Raw genomic sequence first — 18,763 nt, forward strand, 5'->3', positions numbered from 1 at the left:
CTGCTTGTCTAACTGGGAAAGTTTAAGTGTTACTTTAATGTTCTTGTCTTCTGTGTAGATACACGACCTGCGGGAATAGAGCCCACAGAAGAATATCTTAAGCACTGGTTTGGAACTTCAGAGAAAGATAAAGCCCCTGATTGCAGCACCCAATAAAGCTGCTCTGTTGTAAGATGCCTTTGCAGTGGCTATAGCCAGAGTCTGCATATATGAAAGATAATTGCTTCAGGTCAAAAGCCATCAGCGTTTTACACAAATTGTGGGAGGAGCTCTGGTGACTTGCAGATCCCTTGCTGTCTTGAAGTTGCTGCTTCCCACAATTGGACAAGTTGGAATACAAGAACAAAAATGGAAAAGCGGTTCTGTTGCCCACAACCTGCTGATCTCATGATGTTCTACTTTGGTGGAGTTGTTTTTTTTTTTTTTTTGGATGGCAAAGAAAATTTTGGATGGCAAAGAAATAAAAGACAATGTATTGAAGAAAAAAGATGGAAATAGGAACAGATCACAAACTAATCTACTGTGAAACCTCTCAATCTTAAACTTTTCATTTTGTCATTCCTAAAACAGCCCTCTTCTGGCTGGTCGATATTTGTATCTTCAGAGTGCCCTTGTGTTGGGAAGAACTATACTTTTTGTTTCTCAACATATGATTTTTATACCACACTTTCTCTAAGTTCACAGAAACTACATTTTCACAACTTTAACCTCTCTATCTGAACGTTGCAACTGAAGTTACTAACTTGCTGTTTGTAGGGCACACAATCAAGGGTTCCCCTTAACCTTACAATACTTCTGCAGCCCAACCAATTATGGTGCCTAGAGTAACTTTGCATTTTGCATCGTCTATATTTGCATCAGCTATACCCCTAGTTCCTGTCTGAAGTTGGTATTGGGGTTTTTTTAGTAGCAAGCAATGGACCTGACACTTTTCTGCTACTCTAGTGAATGGAAAATAAACTGGACCATCAGGGCTGCAAGACAGACTATTTTATTAGCCTGCTTATCTGCATTATGAAACCTACTTTTTTGTATATTTTATATAAGAAGGTTTGTTTTGACAATAAACTTCAATGTGTTAAGTATTTAAAAATACTTTTGCTGGTCACTTCACTTGTGCTAATATCTAAGGATGTTGATTACAATATTCGGTGCCTAAAGACTGTCTTTTATAGTAATCTCACCCCTTCCATCATTATGCTTCTTGTCTGTGTCCTCTATAACTTTCTGCAATAATTACTTTCTGCAGAATTTTACTGTTGCACAAATCTGTGTCACTGGTGGTGTGTTCACTTCTTTCTGAGTCTTTCTCTGTCAGGAAATGCTTGAAGTCTAAAAGATAGATCCACCTCCCTTTTCTCCCCACATGCCCTCCACCGCCAACTAAATAGGAATTTGGCACTTGGGAATCTGGGATCAACTCTGTTAAGAATTAAATCATCCATCCTGAGATGAGAAAGTCATACCTAACAAAGCTACCTGCATCAAAAGCATCGTCCTTGTTTTATAGGCATAAAGCTCTAAACGATGCTAGGTCTCAAGTACTCTATTTTAGGTTATCCAAACTGATAAGCAAATGGTTACACTGACATTTTCCTGAACATTCAGCAGCTACTGGAACTGGAAGAGTTACACAAGGACTGTTTACCTGATGGAGGTACTTCAGAGATCTTTATTAAAGATCCGACTGTCTATTCGCCTTCTGTAGCTGAAAACTGCCAACTACAGTAACTACTAAGAAATTGCAAGTACTTCTCTCTTAATCTCTGAACTGGAAAGTATTTTGAGAAGCTTTTAAACATATTGCTAGCCAAAAGGACACAGGTTATAAATACTGAGTTCCACTGCAATGTCTCTCTTCCTACCACAGCCTTGTATGTAGGAGCAATTTATTTCCTGACAGTGGTAAGTGCATAGCACTGGTGTTTGAATGGCGTGTGTTTGTTTTGGTTTTGTTTGGGGAATTTGTTTTGGTTTTGTGGGGTTGTTTTGTTTTTCAATTTGCCAGTGTGGTTGAATGATATTTCCTTTGACTACTGGCTCTTTTTTTTCATTCCCTCCATTTTGATATTCTAACAAAGGAATTAAACTGACTTTTTCCTTACAGAAGGGGAAAACAAAGTATACAGAGATCAACTTTTTACATACAATTTCAAGGGGGTTTTGTTAATTATTGCTTGCTTGGAACACTTCAAGATTTCTGGTGGCTGAGCTGAAAAACAGGAACCTATTGCAGTAGGTCTGTGTCTGAATTCAGTAAGCAGAAGGTGTTAGGAACAGATGGATGAATGCTTTTTAAAAGCCTAGTCATTAAAGATTTTGTTTACTGGGGAGCTGATTTACAAAGCCTTAGAAAGCTATCACAGTTGAGCAGAAAGGCAAGATAATACTGCTGAACTTTGCATATGTGTCCCAGTTTACCCGCAGAAATCACAGAATGGTCAGGGTTGGAAGGGACCTCAGGAGATCATCTAGTCCAACCCCCCTGTCAAAGCAGGTTCCCTACAGCAGGTTACACAGGAAAGTGTCCAGGTGGATTTTGAACATCTCCAGAGATGGAGACTCCACAACCTCTCTGGGCAGCCTGTCCCAGTGCTCCGTGACCCTCGCAGTAAAGAAACGGCTTTTCTGAGGAAAATGTGCCCAACTGCAGTTCAAGCAGGATTACAAATTATTTAAGAACTCTATCAGGGTAGCTTTAGGTCTGATGTGAGTGTATAACTAAATTAGTTTGTCCTAGAATTTTACAGTCTGATATTAACTCCACCTTCACAAATGTAAGTTAAACTGCTAGATTAAAAAAAAAAAAGAAAAATTAGTAAATCACTAGTTTATAAAAAAAAAAAACAACCTATCATGCAAGTATTGTCCTAGTTTGGAATTTGAGAGCTTATATTGTTAGAGATTGCTTGGTTAAAACATGCTTGTGGCCTTTTTTTGGTGGGAAGCCTGTTGATTTCTTGAATTCCTTAGGGAGAATGGTCAGCTAATACTGGTGAACATTCTCGGTCCTTTCCTGTGCAGGAGAAAAATCACACTTTTAATCTTGAGTTTCACTAGATGGCAGCATCTCAATGTTTCAACAGGAAATTATGTTCATATAAAGAAACCTAACAGTTAGACTACAAATCCCAGCAAGCACAGCAAAACAAGCATAAAACTTCCTTCTGTACAAAGGTCACTAAGCATAACAAGCTGTTTGAGATCTCTCGGTGAGTGACTATATATTAATGTTTAGTTTTAAACACTTCACAGAATTGGTGTGGCAAATGTTCATAAAAACTGATTGTTAAATTGAAAAGTGTATTTATAGTGCGTTTTTGCTTCCAAAATGTTACAGTCATTTGGGGAAGTACTTGAACTGTGAAACAAAGAATAAGAGCAAGCTTCCTCTGCCTTGAGGGAGCACTTTGAGCTCATTGTTGAGATACTCAGGACTTGCTACAATTAATGGAACCTTTCCCAGAGTTTTGTTTGAGGAGTTGGATTTTGGAAAGCCTGGTACATGAGAGAGATGGAGCAACCTAGTTGTGTGTGTAATCTCATTTTGCTTGGTTAACTTGGTATTTTTTCACCTGTCAATGGAAAAAGTTTATGCTAAAACAGGCCTAATCTCATATAACCTTATATAGCCTACCATCAGAGGCATCCAAAGAGACATCTTTTTACTAGGCAACCTAAAAAGTGATTTTAAGGTATTGTGCTTTCCCCTAATTAGAGAGGTGCTTTTCAATTACTGTTTGCTTAGGAGACTGTTCTTTTGTGCTTTGTTTCTTTCTTTGTGTGTGTGTGTTCCAGTTATAGGGGGAAAACCTACAGTGAAACATTTCAGTGTCTTGAAACATGGTCTGTAATTCAGTTTGACTTTAAATCAAAAAATCTAATGTTTTTTTGCATTAAAACAGAAAGAATTTTTCAGTTGAATTGCTTCAGAAGACGACTGATTTGTTGAATCTGTAACCTTAAGGGAATCATTAGTTTTGCTGCAACTTCTGTTGGGAAAAGCTGCTGAGAAAACAGACTTTCTAGTCAAAATCAGATAAATGAATAATCTGGTTTAAGACATAGGACACTAAATTTGAGTCAGTAATCTGAGTAACAGCATGGATTTGAGCTTCTCTAGATGATAGTATTGGCTGCTAACCTATGGGAGATTATGGCATCTTAATTTCTCAGTGAAGTACCTAGTATGTTGGATTCATGTATATATTTAAAGACGTCAGGTTCTTGGACACCTTTCTACACTCACAGCTACATAAATTTTGCTCTGTGGATTGTGAAAGTGCAGAAGCCTTTGCTTATTGGGAACCCAGTTAACAAACACCAGATACCACACTGACTGAAACACAGTGACCTTATTTTCATGCAGTTCTCTGAAACATCTGATTAAGTAGTTTATTCCTTAAATAACCAAAAATCCTACTGGAAACTTTTGAATCCATAGGAGTGAGAGGATGGCATTTGCTTTTACTTGTTTGTCTGCAATGTCACATACTGTATTTCTTTAAATATAATGCAGCACTAGAGTGTGTGCTTGGGCAGAATAGGGCTACATTTTGCCTTTTGTCTGCTACACCTCGAGTAAGGTAGAACCTCCTAGAGGTTCCCTACCGCTTGCCCCAAGCATGCTCAGTAGTTCCCTGAGAGCATGGAACGCAAGAGAGGTGAGGCAGGACAGAGCTTCATTCCTGCCCTCATGCTCCTGCCTTGTTGGAGCTGGGAATCTGCTGTGCTGGAAGATTCCTAAGACAATTCAGAGAAGACACCAAGGCCAGGGTTTTGTGTGGAATTTATTGCAGTCTAGGAAGTTGATGAGTTTGTAGCTTGAGAGGAGTGGAAGAAAGAAAGGCTTGCTTTTGAAGAACACAACAGACAGTAGAAGGACTAGATTACAAGCTATTGTACTTTTCCATTTCATCTTGACTGGGGTTTTTTTTCTGTTTAAGGAAAAATAAATTCTGGCTTCTATTATAATAAAGCTTGGCTTTTTAGCTCAAATGCCTTTTGATCTTTTTGAGGCTCGTACTTATTGGGGGGTGGGGGAAGCTGAGGCAGTCCCCCCCCCTCAGAATCCTGGATGTCTCATGGTCACACTGCAACCAAAGAGGACAATCTGTGACATGATTCGATGACAGAGGTACTCTGATTCACGTCTAGTTTTTGGAATGCATTTGCATCTGATTCCCAGGGAGTGCTGTTGGCTCATCTTTTTGTTAAGATTCTGTGACATCTTCTGTCTGCACAGGTCAGCAGTATGGGTCGGCTTGATGGGAAGATCATACTGCTGTCTGCAGCAGCACAAGGGATTGGCCGGGCAGCTGCTATAGTAAGTTGGAAAATGCTTGTTCTCCTGTACCTAAGCTAGGTCTTTAATGCTAGCTTGTCCAATGACACCTGCACCAAACAAGTTCTTGAATTAATAAACCATAGATGAAGCCAGAAATACTCCCTGGAAAATTCAGGGAATAATATAGTCACTATACTGTATAGTGCATGCTCTGTGCTGTTTGAATTTCTGAAAGTCTTCAGCTCTCAGTGGTGACATTGGGCAAGGATAAGGGCAAGATTTGAGAACGGCTGCAACTGCTCCTCTAACAATATATGGTTGGTACTGTCTGTACCTTTCATATCTCTGCTGCTTTGTTCTGGAAGAAGATAAGGAGGATAGAGGGAATGTTTCCTGTTATAAGGATGAATACTGCAAAGATCTCCTACAGTAAAGCCAAGATATTTTATCTACATTAATAGCTGACATAACCAAGCCTACGTGATGCTAACAGCACAGTTACAATGTTGTTTGCAACAAGTAAGTGTGAGAAATCCTTTACAAATTTTATGTAATTACCATTAAACGGAAGTCAATGTATGTATTAACTTTCTGGTTACCTTTTAATTCTTTTTGACCAGTTCTTCCCCTGCTGCTTCCTTCTTCTATAGCAGATAGAGAAACTAGTAATCTCACTATCTCTGTAATGTAATCAACAAGCCAGGAAAAGCTTCTGTAAGTAGAATTTTTGCCAGACTAGTTAGTTTCTCATGCATGCAGTTAAGAATGCAGAAGACTGATCTTGGCAGTGATCTTGTGCACATTGAAATGGTCAGTCCAAGGATTAGGTTATTTACCTGCTGATTTCACTGTGTAAATACCCAATAAGCCACGGAAGGCTGACGTGTTTAATGCCACTATCCTCTTAAGCTGCGTGAGACACTTATTTTGAAGATTAGAGGCTATAGTCTGAGATATCAGAAAACTTTTGATACAGAAGTCACTTTGTTAGCAGAGCTGTTGATTTATCAGTAATCACAATGCATAGAAAGCAGGTTTGAAGGGAGCATCAAGAATGAAGGAATATGAAGGTTTAAGAATCAAAGAAAAGTCATGCTTCTTTTAATATTGCTCTCTTCCAATGATCTGGATGCAAAGGATTTTCATAAAGTTTATATACCACCATTCATTTTTATGACTCATGCCTGTAACTGTCAAATCCCATAACTTCATTTAAATCCAACAATACAGACAATTATAGCCCTACGTGTTTGTAACATGCTTGCTAGTGCACATGCAGCTAATAAGGGCAATAACAATGCCAGTTGTCTTAGTGTGGTTACTGTTATCGCACTTTATTTATGGATTCCTTACTTTAACAAAAAAAATCTTAGATCTGTTTTATCATGTATAGTTACTTAGCTGTCCCCAGAATGTGGTAATGGATGTTCATTACTTCCTGACGTGCCCAGAAGGAAAAGTGAGAGATCAGCTGCCTTTGGCCAACTTTTATTTCAAGCCAAAAAGAAAATAAGAAGAAAACAGGTTTTATTTCTGATAATAGTTAATGTTAACTAAATATTAACTGCTTCTCTTGTATTCTTCAGGCTTTTGCTAAAGAAGGAGCTAAAGTCATTGCTACAGACATCAATGAGTCTAAGCTGCAAGAACTGAAGAAATACCCAGGTAAATGACCTAGAGCAAGCATTAGTTCAGCTTTTGCCAGTTTTGTTGTAGACTGGCTGAAATATAATTTGAGGATAGGCCAGAAAAAAGGAAAATATATAGACTAATTCTTTAGATGTCATTGCTTTATCCTGTGGTGTGGAGTTTTAACATGTAAAATATGGCAATATCAGCATACCAGACAGAATATTACTCCAGGCATGTGGAATAACTGAGTTTCTTGTGTCACTGAAGCCGTTGATTTCTGCTTCCCAGAATGGCATCCATTTCAATTACCTTTTGAGATCACTAAGGAAACTGTCAAACATATCACTCTAGGATAAGGAATGGAATGCTTTTCTCTGATCACAAGAACTAACATCCAGCTATACAAAAAGTAGACTTAGTGTCTTGCGTTTCCATGGTCCATGCTTACGAAGGAACGTGTTACAGGGATAGCTGTCCAGCAGAACTCCCGTGTCTTTGGAAACTAATTCCACCAACACTAGATAAGCCTATTCTGTTTGTACAAATGCTCAGGCCTGAAGGCTGCTTTCCTACTGATGTTGCAGGTTTTGCATAGCTGTGTTTCTTAATCATAAGTGACACAAGTGTGGGACATATTTAAAATGTATTTTTTCAACCTTGAAATAAAAAATAAGACTTGGATATAGTTCACAACTGAAAAGGTTTCCAACTTAATTTGATGGAAGGAAGTGGATTTAATGAATTCCTATTATAATCAAATATGCAAAAACACTTTTCTCTGGCACAGCTTTCAGAAGGAACATTAGTCTCTACTGACTGGAATTCACCACAGGCAATCCCTTTGCAATTCTTTAGGATCTTTAGGACTTTCCAGGTTCATTCTCAGGGTTTAGAAAAGTGTTATGTTTTTAACTGTGCATTTTTTCCCTCTGCTAGTCTGCTCACAAGGAAAGAGGTAACTTTCCATATACGCAGAGCCATTTCCATCCTTTTGACATATGATTAGTTAAACTATAATTCTTCAAGGGTTGGCACATTGTGGTCTTTGAATTTTATCCAGGAGGGGTAATTCCAGGGCTGATATTAATCACCAGCCTGGAGTCCAATTGCATCATTATACACAAATCTCTTTAAAAGTGTCTGTATAATTTAACTTAGACATATAAAGCTTGTTCATGGACTTGTCAGTTTGGCTTCAAAGAAACAGGTTTATCCATTTCAGTTCAAATTCTCCCATAATTTAGGTATCACACAGACAGCTTTACAGTATTACATAAAATCATGTACACTGGATGAGACCTCTGGAGGCCATTTAGTCCTGCTTACTGCTCAAAGTGGCCTGGCTCAGGGCTGTGTTGAGTCAAGTTCTGAACATCTCCAAGGATGGAATTTCCTCAACAGCCTCTGTAGGCTCCTGTTCCAGTGCAACTGCCCTCATGGTTTAAAAATAGTAATGAGATGTAAAAAAGAAAATAAACAAACAAACAACAACAAAAAAAACCCCACCAAACAAAAAAACCAAACCACCAAACCTTATATTCAGTCACTTTCCCATGTTCCAGCTTCTTTCTGTTGCCTTTCATCCTTCTGCTGTGGGCTTCTGAGGAGTCTGGCTCCATCTTCTCTACAGTCTCTCAATAGGTGGTTGTAGACGTTTATTAGACTGTGTCACTAGCTGCACATTAGTAAATTGGAAAAAAATCCTTTGTTTTGGGGCGCAGGTGTGTCCCTGCACACCTGCACTAAATGTCCCTTCATCCTAGATGCAGTATATGCCGTGACCAGGCTGTGGCAAAATGGCAATCAGCAGCAAGTCTTAGTGCCCTGGGAGCCTAATTGTACCTGCTAAGGGAGGTACTGGAGTATACCCTGACTACTCCTTTTCCACTCATCCAGGTCTCCTTTGGATGAAAAGTTCATGTATTTAAGGAGGGAGCACAGCTCAATCTTTACATGCAGTATGGAGGGAGGGTGCAGGCGAAGTGTATCATGAAGCACGCCTGTTCCGTAGTAAGGATTCAGCCTTGGCATGGGTGAGAGAAGCTAGTTGTTAGATTCCTGGGAGCTACTTAAGTAAAATGAGGTAAGACAACATATAGATTATATCATATCATATATTACAGCTCCTCTGGAAGTGTAGCTCTTCTATTTTGCTCTTTTCACTTCTGTCTCAGGGATGGCACTGCTGTTGTTGGCCCTAAAGTAGTTCTGTTATTAGTGGGACTGATTCTGTCAGAAAGTGTTTGTGACAGTTGTTCCTGTCCCTGTTTTGCAGTAATGATGTGTCTCAGTCTTTCAGAGATAACTTTCCTCAACAACATAGGATTATTATTTTTTTTTAATCAATGTCTTTCTTGAAGGTATGGTACAGGCACAGCCAGTGCTGTAAGTACTGACAGTGACAGCTGTCAGAGGCTGAAATAAGTAGATAGTTACAGTGAAAAGCAATGAGATTCCAAGCCTTCTTTTGTTTGATTATAAACAAGTTTACAAATACAATGCTTATGTTTTTGCAATTAAATAATTGCTGTGATATCATTCTAGGTAATACAAGTTAACGGCTTATGCAAAATAACTTTTTCTCATTAATTAAATGATATAGAGCTGATTCACTACTCATGGAACTACTCACTACTGCATCCTCAACTACATCTGGATAGATAGCATGTCATGTGACTGCGAGTGCATGTGACGTGTCACTAGTTAAAAGTAATTATTATTCTGTAATAATGGGTATTTTTTTATTATTATAAAGGTTCTGTAATTCTTCAGTTTGCGAGGAGAGTGGAACTCAAATTTGTCAGAAATGTTTCTATGGTAAATTGTTAGCTCATCTGCTTGTGTGATGCTGTATGACAATCAAATGAGTTGGTATATTTTTATTTCTCTTCTGAAATTTTATATAGCATGTCTTGCTGTCCCAGTTGAACCACTGCACTAACTTAATCATTAAGTGTAACTCTCAGCGAGTCTCCATGCCTTGGTGTACCACTGAGGGGGGACTGTTCCTGGCAAACCACTGACTTGAATTGTAGGTGCAGTTCTCAGCACTTGAGAAAAATTAACTGCTGATCCTTAGCCAAATACCGTGTTTTTCTAGGCATTCAAATACGGGTTCTGGATGTCACCAAAAAGGAGCAGATAGAAAACCTGGCCAAGGAGATTGAAAGGATTGATGTCCTCTGTAACATTGCAGGGTAACCGGCTTCTGTTTCATCCTCCTATTTTTCCAGTTTTCCCTGTCCTCCACAAGTACTTTCTTTTACTTAAATGCATTTTCTTTCTTTTGCTTTAGTGCATTTTATACCTTTAATAAAAGCTTTCATATGTTTTCATAAAAACTGAACTTTTTGTATGCAGCCATGTTACCCAGGCCAAGATAGAATGGTTCTGGAATTTGTGTTTTCCCAGCTGTACAGGAGCCCTATACTGATGGCTTTGGCCCTCCTAGCACAACAGTGAGCAAACCTGATGATCTGCTAGTGCTTTACTTTTTTTTTTTTTCCATTTCCCTATTGCCAAGCATTTCTTTACACATATTGAGTCTGCCTTGTGTCTCTGATACTCATCAGAAGAAATATACTGTTGCTTGCTTTCTTCAAAAGAAATCTTGTCCATCCTTTTCAAGGTTGGAAGAGTTAGCTACTGCAAAATAGAAATGGAAAAATAAGCATAAAAAGCCATAGAAACGCAAACCAGATAGTAATCCACATCATGCACTTATTCTAGGTTTGTTCACCATGGAACCATTTTGGAGTGTGAGGAGGTAGACTGGAACTTCACTATGAACCTCAATGTTCACAGCATGTATCTAATGATCAAGACATTCCTTCCTAAAGTAAGGCTTGGTTGCCCATAATTTTAAGTGTCTGCTACATTGTGTTTAAAGTGTGAGAGATCTAAGTTGCTGCCACTGAGACAGCATGGGATTTGAGATAAAAATGCAGCTTTGGATATGGGAGCCCCTTAGATTATAGTGACTCTGAAACATTCTCTGCATTGTGTAATCCTTCACATAGACAATCTAGCTAAAGGATATGGTAGAGAAGATTAATTCAGGGATTTTGTCCTATGTAATTTGTAACTAAAATCCTTCAAACACAGAGCAGTTAAGGAGTCATTGTGATACAATGCTACCGTATCATCCTATAGGGCACAGGTGCACAATACCACTGCTACAAAATATTTATAAAGATGTATATTAACATGAATTTTATGAAACTATCTTGTGAAGCAATTCAGTGTCGCTGATGCCAACATGCTGGTTATATCAGAACAACAATTCAATTAGTCTAGCAGCTTGAGGACACTTGTGTTTGACCTAACAGCTAGGTTCAGGCCTACAAAAACTTGTGAGCTGAATAAGGTGTTTGTATTTCTGTAAATGCAAAGGCCAGATGTGGAAGCTGTGACCATGACTGGATGATGACTGCTCTCTTCAGTGTTGTTCCAGTCCTTTTTTTGAGAACTCTAGGTGTCTTGGGTCTTGGGATGCCTAAAAAGGATATAACTTAAAGAAATTTACATAGAATTCAAAGATGCTACAGAGCTGTGTTTTAGTATTCTCCAAAGCAAGAAAAGCTTGAATTGGATCACTGAATTACTTCATTGGTAGATGGCATGAACAGATATCTCTGGGGTAACTTACTGTGGTGACAAGAGGGCAATGATACAGAGGTGGCTATCTGGGGGGAAGAGAGTCCTCTCCTGTCGTAGTCTTCACCCCTGAGATGACTTAGGAGGACCTAGTGAAAATTTTCAGATTCTGCTTTACTACTTCAGTCAATGGATCAAAAAGAGACAAGCACATATTCATGCCAATTAAGCTTTGTTACCCTGTATCAATTGCATGTAGCACTATTCTGCGGGCTGTTATGGGCTGTTCTGCAGATGACAGAATAGTTTACATCTGAATGACATAAATATTCTTTTGCAGATGCTTAAACAAAAATCTGGAAATATTATAAATATGTCTTCTGTGGCATCCAGCATTAAAGGTCAGTAGCTTGCTAGAGATTTCATTATGTAAATCTATAAAATGATAGGATTACAAAATAAATACCACACAACTTTGATTTTAGAGGACACTGCCAATCCTGTGGAGGGATGCAGTTAAAAATGAAAGTGAACACATCAACTTGTACATATGAGCAAGGACACAGATGCAAAATGGCAGAAACACTAAGATTCTTGCCTTTGAGCTTTTGAATCTGTGCTGGATGTTTTGTAGCATCCATCTTACTAGTTTGTATTAACTGAAAAGAAATTACTTGCAGTGATATCTTGCTACGTATGTTCTTCAGAGAAACAATGACGCAATCACAGTTGTGCAAGCACTGTAGCTGTGTTTCCCAAGGAAACGTGATGGTGACTAACAGATGGGTCTCTGTTGTTCCTCAATCTTTGCTTTGTTAACTTTTCTAGAGTAGTCCCCAAACTGACGCTGTTGAAAGACTGTGTGCTTTGCTCTGGTGTGTGCCCAAGCAGAATTCTGTCAGTCACCATGCTAGGTAGCCCCCCCTTATGGAGAGACTACAGGTGCTACAGGAAATACCAGAGTCCAGAAGCAGGTGCATATTGAACAAACTTGGCTCTTTTCTTTTTTTTTTAATGTTTCTATGCTGCTTTCACACTGACCTGCTGTTAGGAGTTGTGAACAGATGTGTATATAGTACTTCAAAGGCAGCAGTTATTGGTCTAACAAAGTCTGTGGCTGCTGATTTCATTGAACAAGGCATCAGATGCAACTGCATATGTCCCGGTAAGTATTCTTACGTTATTTTGTAAACTAAGAGCAGATGCTAGAAGGCCTGATTTAGTTTGACATTATTAACAGAGAGACTTGCAAGTGGCAACTAAAGTTACCGGCAGTCAAAAAGAACAGGACATGCTTGAAATGCTTCTGAGATTTTAAAATAGAAAAGTTATTACATTTATAGTAAAGCTGAATGTTTAGTCTGTTCACTCAGCACATGTACGTAATATACGCATTACACGATATTTTCAATCTTTATTTTCAAAGACATGATCTGGAAGTTAGAAGCCAGCAAGGGCTAGCTAACAGGCTAGCCATTGTTTGACCATCTGAAAAGTATTGAATCTAATTTTCAGAAGTCTGACCTTTTATTGAAATTTAGTCCTATGCTATGTTTATAGTTTTGCAGTCTTTCTCCTGAATCACGTTGTGAAATTACACTTAAGTATTAAGACATACAAATAGAACCAATGTATCACTTTTTTTTTTTTTCATGATTGTTGATGCAGTTGATTTTTTTAACATTGAATTTTGCTTAGGAACTGTTGACACACCATCTTTACAGGAAAGAATACAAGCCCGGCCTAACCCAGAACAGGTGAGAAAATGTATTTGTTTGATCGTGTGCATAAATATATTTAACTAATAAATACCCCCCAAAAAACCCACCCAAAAAACAACCACAAAAACCAAACCAAAAACCACCACAACAAATAAAGAGTGTCCCTAGCTTTACGAATGTCCCCTATTTCAGAGTTCCAATGATAACAGTAGTGTCTCCTCTGATAGTCTGGTCAGTTTGTACTCAAGACAAAAGTCTTAAAATGCCTCAGAAGATTACTATTGCTTAATGAATACAGAGGGTCTGTCATCTATGGAAGTATTTGCAACCATTGGTGACAGCATCTAGTGCAAAAGTAGAAGACATGTTCTACTTTGGCATGTGGCAGCCACAAAGTAGTGCAAAACCATGACAGAAAGGGCATTCTGGCCTATGCATTTCAAAATTATTTGGCATCCTTGACCATACTGACCAGATAACTGTGAGCCCTCCTTTGAAGGGCCTGGGAGTATCTACCACCAAAGGAAGGACTTATGATGGCTTTATTCTGGAACCAGAGATTTAGGCCCAGTCTCCCTACTATTTTTCAACCTGAAATTCATATCACTCCAATTTTTTTCTAGCATAAGCTCCCTAGCTAGTGTACTAAAGAGTTATGACTTATGGCCTGTTTCCAGTATTGCTTTGTACATGTCATACGAATCAGATTAAAATAATTGGTTTTATTTTTTATATACCAAATGCTCTTGTATATCTAGGCACTGAAAGACTTTCTAGCCAGACAGAAGACTGGTAGGATGGCTACTGCTGAAGAAGTTGCCCATCTCTTTGTGTACTTGGCCTCTGATGAAGTAAGTATGGAATGACAACGTTTCCTGTCACAGAATCCCATGCTACTTTGCTGTTGCTGTTTCACAGAAGAAAGAATCTGTTATAGGAGGATTTATATTGTCTTTGAAATGGATTATATAAGGAAAAAACCCAAAAACCCAAACAACCTGACGGTCTTCTACTGAATTCAACCTACAATACAAAAAGTACTCTGAATGTTGACAGTGATTGTTAAGGCATTATGAATTTAGTACCACAGCCTGGTGGCTTCATGTCATCTGAGCAAGCTGACTGACACCAGGTCATCCTGAATGACAGAAGAATGATTGTCTGCTTTTCCAAGTTTGCACCACAGCTAGATCATGTTTTAAGGAGGTAGAATTAGTAAGTTATCACCTACCTTCACTATTCAAGGGCAAATATTTGCATAGAACCGCTGGAGACTTTAGCTAAAAGGCTGACGTTCAGAGTGAATCTACCCTTTCAGCCTAAGGAAAACAACAGACCCACAGAGGTTGTTATACACCAAACTCTTAATGACTGCTGCAAATACCACCAACACTAATGAGCACACATCAAGGTTATTTTGGATGCTCTAAACTTGCTATGAATCTAAAATTGGACTGGATTCCTCTGGACTTGTCCAGCAGTCCTGCTAAGCATAACAATACTTTAATAGAATTAATTCAGGCTTAATTTTGCTATCAGTAATCTGTTTCTCATTTTCATCTTGGTGTTAGTGTTTCTGTAAAGCTACTGATTTTTTGCACTCTGATCATAGGGTTTTCAATCATGTGTAGACAGAATTCCAGTTTTCCAATATATTCCAGTACGCTCCAGTACTGACATAGAGAAGAATGTCAACAGCTCGGTTGCTTACCTCACAATCTGCAAGATCTAAATTTTCAGTTGGGTCCTGTTATAATTATTGACTGACCTGGTCAGATTCTGCTTAGCTGAACAGAGCTAATAACATCATAGTGCGAGGTATTATCCCTGCAGGTAAGACACCTGAAGTCTAGCTTATGTGAATTTGTACACTCAGGAAGCATTCTCATCTTTTACTACACTCCCCTGAGTTAGTGGAAAGGCCTCCATTTCTAAGTTTTTTTTATATTCTATTTATTCAGATTTTTTTGCAAACTAAAAAAAGTGCATAAAAAGAAAGCAGGTTTTTTAATTTAAAGAAAAAGTATTTCCCTGTACTTAATAGCCATGAAAAATTTGTTAAAATTATTGTTGCTTTTACTATAATTTCAGTCTGCCTACATAACTGGCAACGAACTAATCATCGATGGAGGATGGAGCTTGTGATTGACCCTACCTGCAGCTGGAAATTCATACCATGAAAGGCAAAAAGTGAGGATCGTGTTTCTCAGTTAAGATAGCTTGCAAAGATTTAGATCACACATATGTCTTCAAAACAAATTTGGTGCATTTTTTACTGCTATATGATCTCTTTCTAGACTAATCTTACTGATTCACTTTTCCCTAAATAGTGAAATATGAGTAAAACGTACTTTGTGTGGCTTCATTTTATGGTAACTCCAAAAACATGAAAGAATAACAATTTAACACTCAAGATTTCAGAGGGCAAATAATAGTATTTAATGTATAAAATCAGAGTTGCATTATAAGCAAATCTGAGTGAAAGGAATTAAATGCTACCTTTATTCTCATCCTGTAAAGTATTTGGAAGTTACACATTCACAGTTAAATTTCCTACTAGCATGGACAGGCCACCTAGAGAAAATGGAGCGACTACTATTAAATCAGCCAAATGGATCCTGAATTAGGTGTGGTTTAAGCAGAAGAAAGCTGCAATAACAGCAAATTTGAAGATTTGAACATATGAATAATTTTGTTACTGGTAATAGATGCCTCTATATTAGAGAACATACTAATTGCAAATTGTACCTGAAAGCACATTCTGCTTTGCAAGTTACTTTGGTAAGTTCTTTCTGCTCTCTACTATCATTAGGAAAATGTTTTAGAACTGTAATTGCTGTAGAAAAAAAATGTGAATTGTTGAAAAGAATATGTCCCAAGCTTGACAACACTAACAGATCCAAAGTGGATGGTGCAAGACCGTCAAACACTGTAGCTACATGGTGCACAGGCACATGAAACTTCCCATGGATACAGCAAAGAGTTGGTGTATGTGCACAGCTGGTTTGTGCAACTGCGATATCCATTTCCCAGATCCTGGGCAAGTTAGGCTGTTGGCATCTGGGAAAGCAGTAGTGCAAAAGGCAGGGAGACAGATTCTCATTAGAAGCAGAAGCGTTGGCCACTTTGTGGAGTTTGGGAGGGTTTTTATGTTTAAACACATAATCACTATAGACACTGTCTTCATGAAGCAGAAATGATGGAGAGGAGCCTGATCTAATGTTTCAGACTAAAGCTTATAGCATGTACAGAGCATAGACAATCACATGTAGTTTTACAATCAATTAGGAAATTAGTACATTAACTAGTACAAACGAGGTCCTAGTGGGAGACAGAGACCAGAACTGTTTTACTGATATGGATCACTCTTAAAATTGTTTTGGGAGTATCATTACTATATATTTTTTCCTTCCTTCCATGTACAGCAAGTACTCTGCAAGGACATCACTCTTATAGGCATGGATGGGGGTATATGTGGGAAAAGTATTCTTAAATACACAGGAGATCTTAATGAATACACGTGACTTCTGACACATAAACAAAAGGAGTGGATTTTTACCACTCTACGTAGAGCCAAGATATTCCTCTTCAAAACGATGTACTAATACTGGACACATGTTGTCAGATCTGTGTGCTAGGTGCTAGGCTTTGGTATTCTACTGCTTGATTCTCAAATACGAATCCAGTAGTTCATGCTGAACCACAAGGCTAAGTTTTTCTCGATGAACTGTTTCTACAAGAGTCTGTGTTGATGCTTTTATTGTGATAGCACATGGTAGCTTTGATTTATGAATCAGAAACCTATTATCATAAAGTCTCATACTCTGGGGAAAAAAAACCAACCAAACAAAGCAACATAGATCCTGACCAAGTGTTCTAAGGCAATGAAAAACCTGAATTCCAAAACTATTTGTTTTACTAACATACTGTTAAAGTTGACATGAATGACATGGGTTGACTGCCTATAAATATGGTTACTTTAAAAAATAGCACACAGCTCCATTTATCTAGTTTGTGACTGAACCTCTATGTCACTTCTTATATATTCAAATATTAGATACATATATATGTGGAGGAGGAATTAAAGAATAAATGTTACTGAGTATGACTGGTTGGTAATCAGAAAGCACAGGGGAAAAATGTACAATGTTTTGGTGTGTGTTTCTGTAACAACTGACATATTTTTAAAATTATTGCTTAGGCTTTTCAATATTAGCTGAAGAATTAATATAAATTATTTTATTTCAAAGATAATGGAATATGTCTAGTTAAAATCAGGTTGCATATTTTCAAATTATAAGTAACTAACTTTGACAAATGAGCAAGTATTGTGGATGCTGGCTTCCTCAGGCTCATTTTGGGCTTAACTTTTACCTTCAGTCATGGTTGGAGCATTCTGATTTTGTGTAGGTTTTTATGTGCTTTGTGAGGATCTAATATTTGTGATCCTGGCAGCCAAGCAGGATCAAGTTGAGGCAGAAATCCAAAGTTATCCCAAATGGCTCCACCAATATTTAGTGATGTAAATTCAGGTGTTAGAAGTTTAGGCTGAGAGGATACTGTTCCAGTGGTTTCAGAGTTTTAATATAACAGCCAAAGCCCTTCCTCTGTAGTAGGTATAGAAGGCTTACCTTGAAAAGAGAATCTCCCCACTGCAGTAACACAGGAAACTTGCTTTGTGTATTCTGAAAATATAAATAAGAATCTGAGAGGAAATTCGTTATACTTACTGCATAGTGAACTTTACTAGTTAACATTTCTAAGCTCACTGGTGATTGATTTGAGATTAATGGTTGATTTATGTAATATATAGATGCTACTCAGAAATGGCTTTTTTTGTCAAAGCACTATTACAAGAAAAGGAGAGACCATCCACTTTTTACACTGCACTAAAAGCAGTGATATGGATTTTTCAGTGGTAGTCCTATTAGCTAGTGGACCAGGAAAAAAAAAAAACAAACCAAAATCAGCGGAGATTGCTGTCTCTTGCCTTATTAGCAATGCCTTCCATGGCTATGTTAACAGCTACAACTCTGATATCTATTCTAATGTATGTGGGTTTGCTAGAATTATTAAACGCTCTTGTGACCTCTGAATTCTCCGTTCTGTTTTTAATGGAACTGGGTAATTCTGCTTGTTTTCCTTCCACCAGAGTGAGAATATAAAGAGGAGTTTTTTGACTTTTCAGATTCTGGGTCAAACTTTTCTCTTGGGGGGGAGGGGGGAAGAGACTTCCCTGATTCCGAGTCCTTCTGGAAAATTTAATCCCATCAAAAACCAGTGCCCCTTCTCCCAGATCCGTAGTCAGCTTAATTCTGCGTAAGGCAAAGCAGCAACGTGTTGCGTTTGAATCTGCGTTCACAGCATAGCTTGCAAAGTGAGGTTGAGAGAACAGGTCTGTTTCATTCCCTCATGTGAAATGACAGTTCTTACTTGATTCATCTATAAGGAGAAATGTCTTGATGGGAACACCACAAGTGTGGTAGGTTTTTTAAAATCATTTTCCTGCCTGCCCCGGTGCAATTCT

The 18,763-nt window shown here is 38.1% G+C and overlaps 2 protein-coding genes across 2 annotated transcripts in view; both read left to right on the forward strand.

Moving 5' to 3' along the window:
• The window catches only part of CENPE (centromere protein E), a gene marked incomplete at its 5' end in the record, with an annotated part of 36,516 nt that extends 36,360 nt beyond the window's left edge, over positions 1 to 156 (forward strand). Inside the window, one exon of the mRNA XM_029083996.1 lies at positions 59 to 156. Within this exon, the coding sequence (XP_028939829.1) occupies positions 59 to 156 (98 nt within the window). The remainder of the gene's footprint in view (positions 1 to 58) is intronic.
• A 3,008-nt stretch (positions 157 to 3,164) lies between these two features.
• BDH2 (3-hydroxybutyrate dehydrogenase 2) lies at positions 3,165 to 15,381 on the forward strand. Its single transcript, XM_010163933.1, has 10 exons — positions 3,165 to 3,212; positions 5,246 to 5,326; positions 6,874 to 6,952; positions 10,020 to 10,116; positions 10,649 to 10,757; positions 11,856 to 11,916; positions 12,567 to 12,680; positions 13,214 to 13,272; positions 13,995 to 14,087; positions 15,328 to 15,381. The coding sequence occupies exons 2-10, from the start codon at positions 5,255 to 5,257 to the stop codon at positions 15,379 to 15,381; spliced, it is 738 nt and encodes a 245-aa protein (XP_010162235.1). The 5' UTR covers positions 3,165 to 3,212; positions 5,246 to 5,254.
• The last annotated feature ends 3,382 nt before the right edge of the window (positions 15,382 to 18,763 follow it).

This window comes from Antrostomus carolinensis, unplaced genomic scaffold (genome assembly GCF_000700745.2).
Source record: "Antrostomus carolinensis isolate BGI_N321 unplaced genomic scaffold, ASM70074v2 scaffold5043, whole genome shotgun sequence".
In the NCBI taxonomy this organism is placed as follows: Eukaryota; Metazoa; Chordata; class Aves; order Caprimulgiformes; family Caprimulgidae; genus Antrostomus; species Antrostomus carolinensis.

Bases quoted from the DNA above. Each gene is read 5' to 3' on its own strand.
- BDH2 (XM_010163933.1), top strand. From the start codon at position 5,255: ATGGGTCGGCTTGATGGGAAGATCATACTGCTGTCTGCAGCAGCACAA. The intron at 5,327-6,873 runs GTAAGTTGGAAA...TGTATTCTTCAG, and splicing joins TTGGCCGGGCAGCTGCTATA to GCTTTTGCTAAAGAAGGAGC. The intron at 11,917-12,566 runs GTCAGTAGCTTG...ACCTGCTGTTAG, and splicing joins TGTGGCATCCAGCATTAAAG to GAGTTGTGAACAGATGTGTA.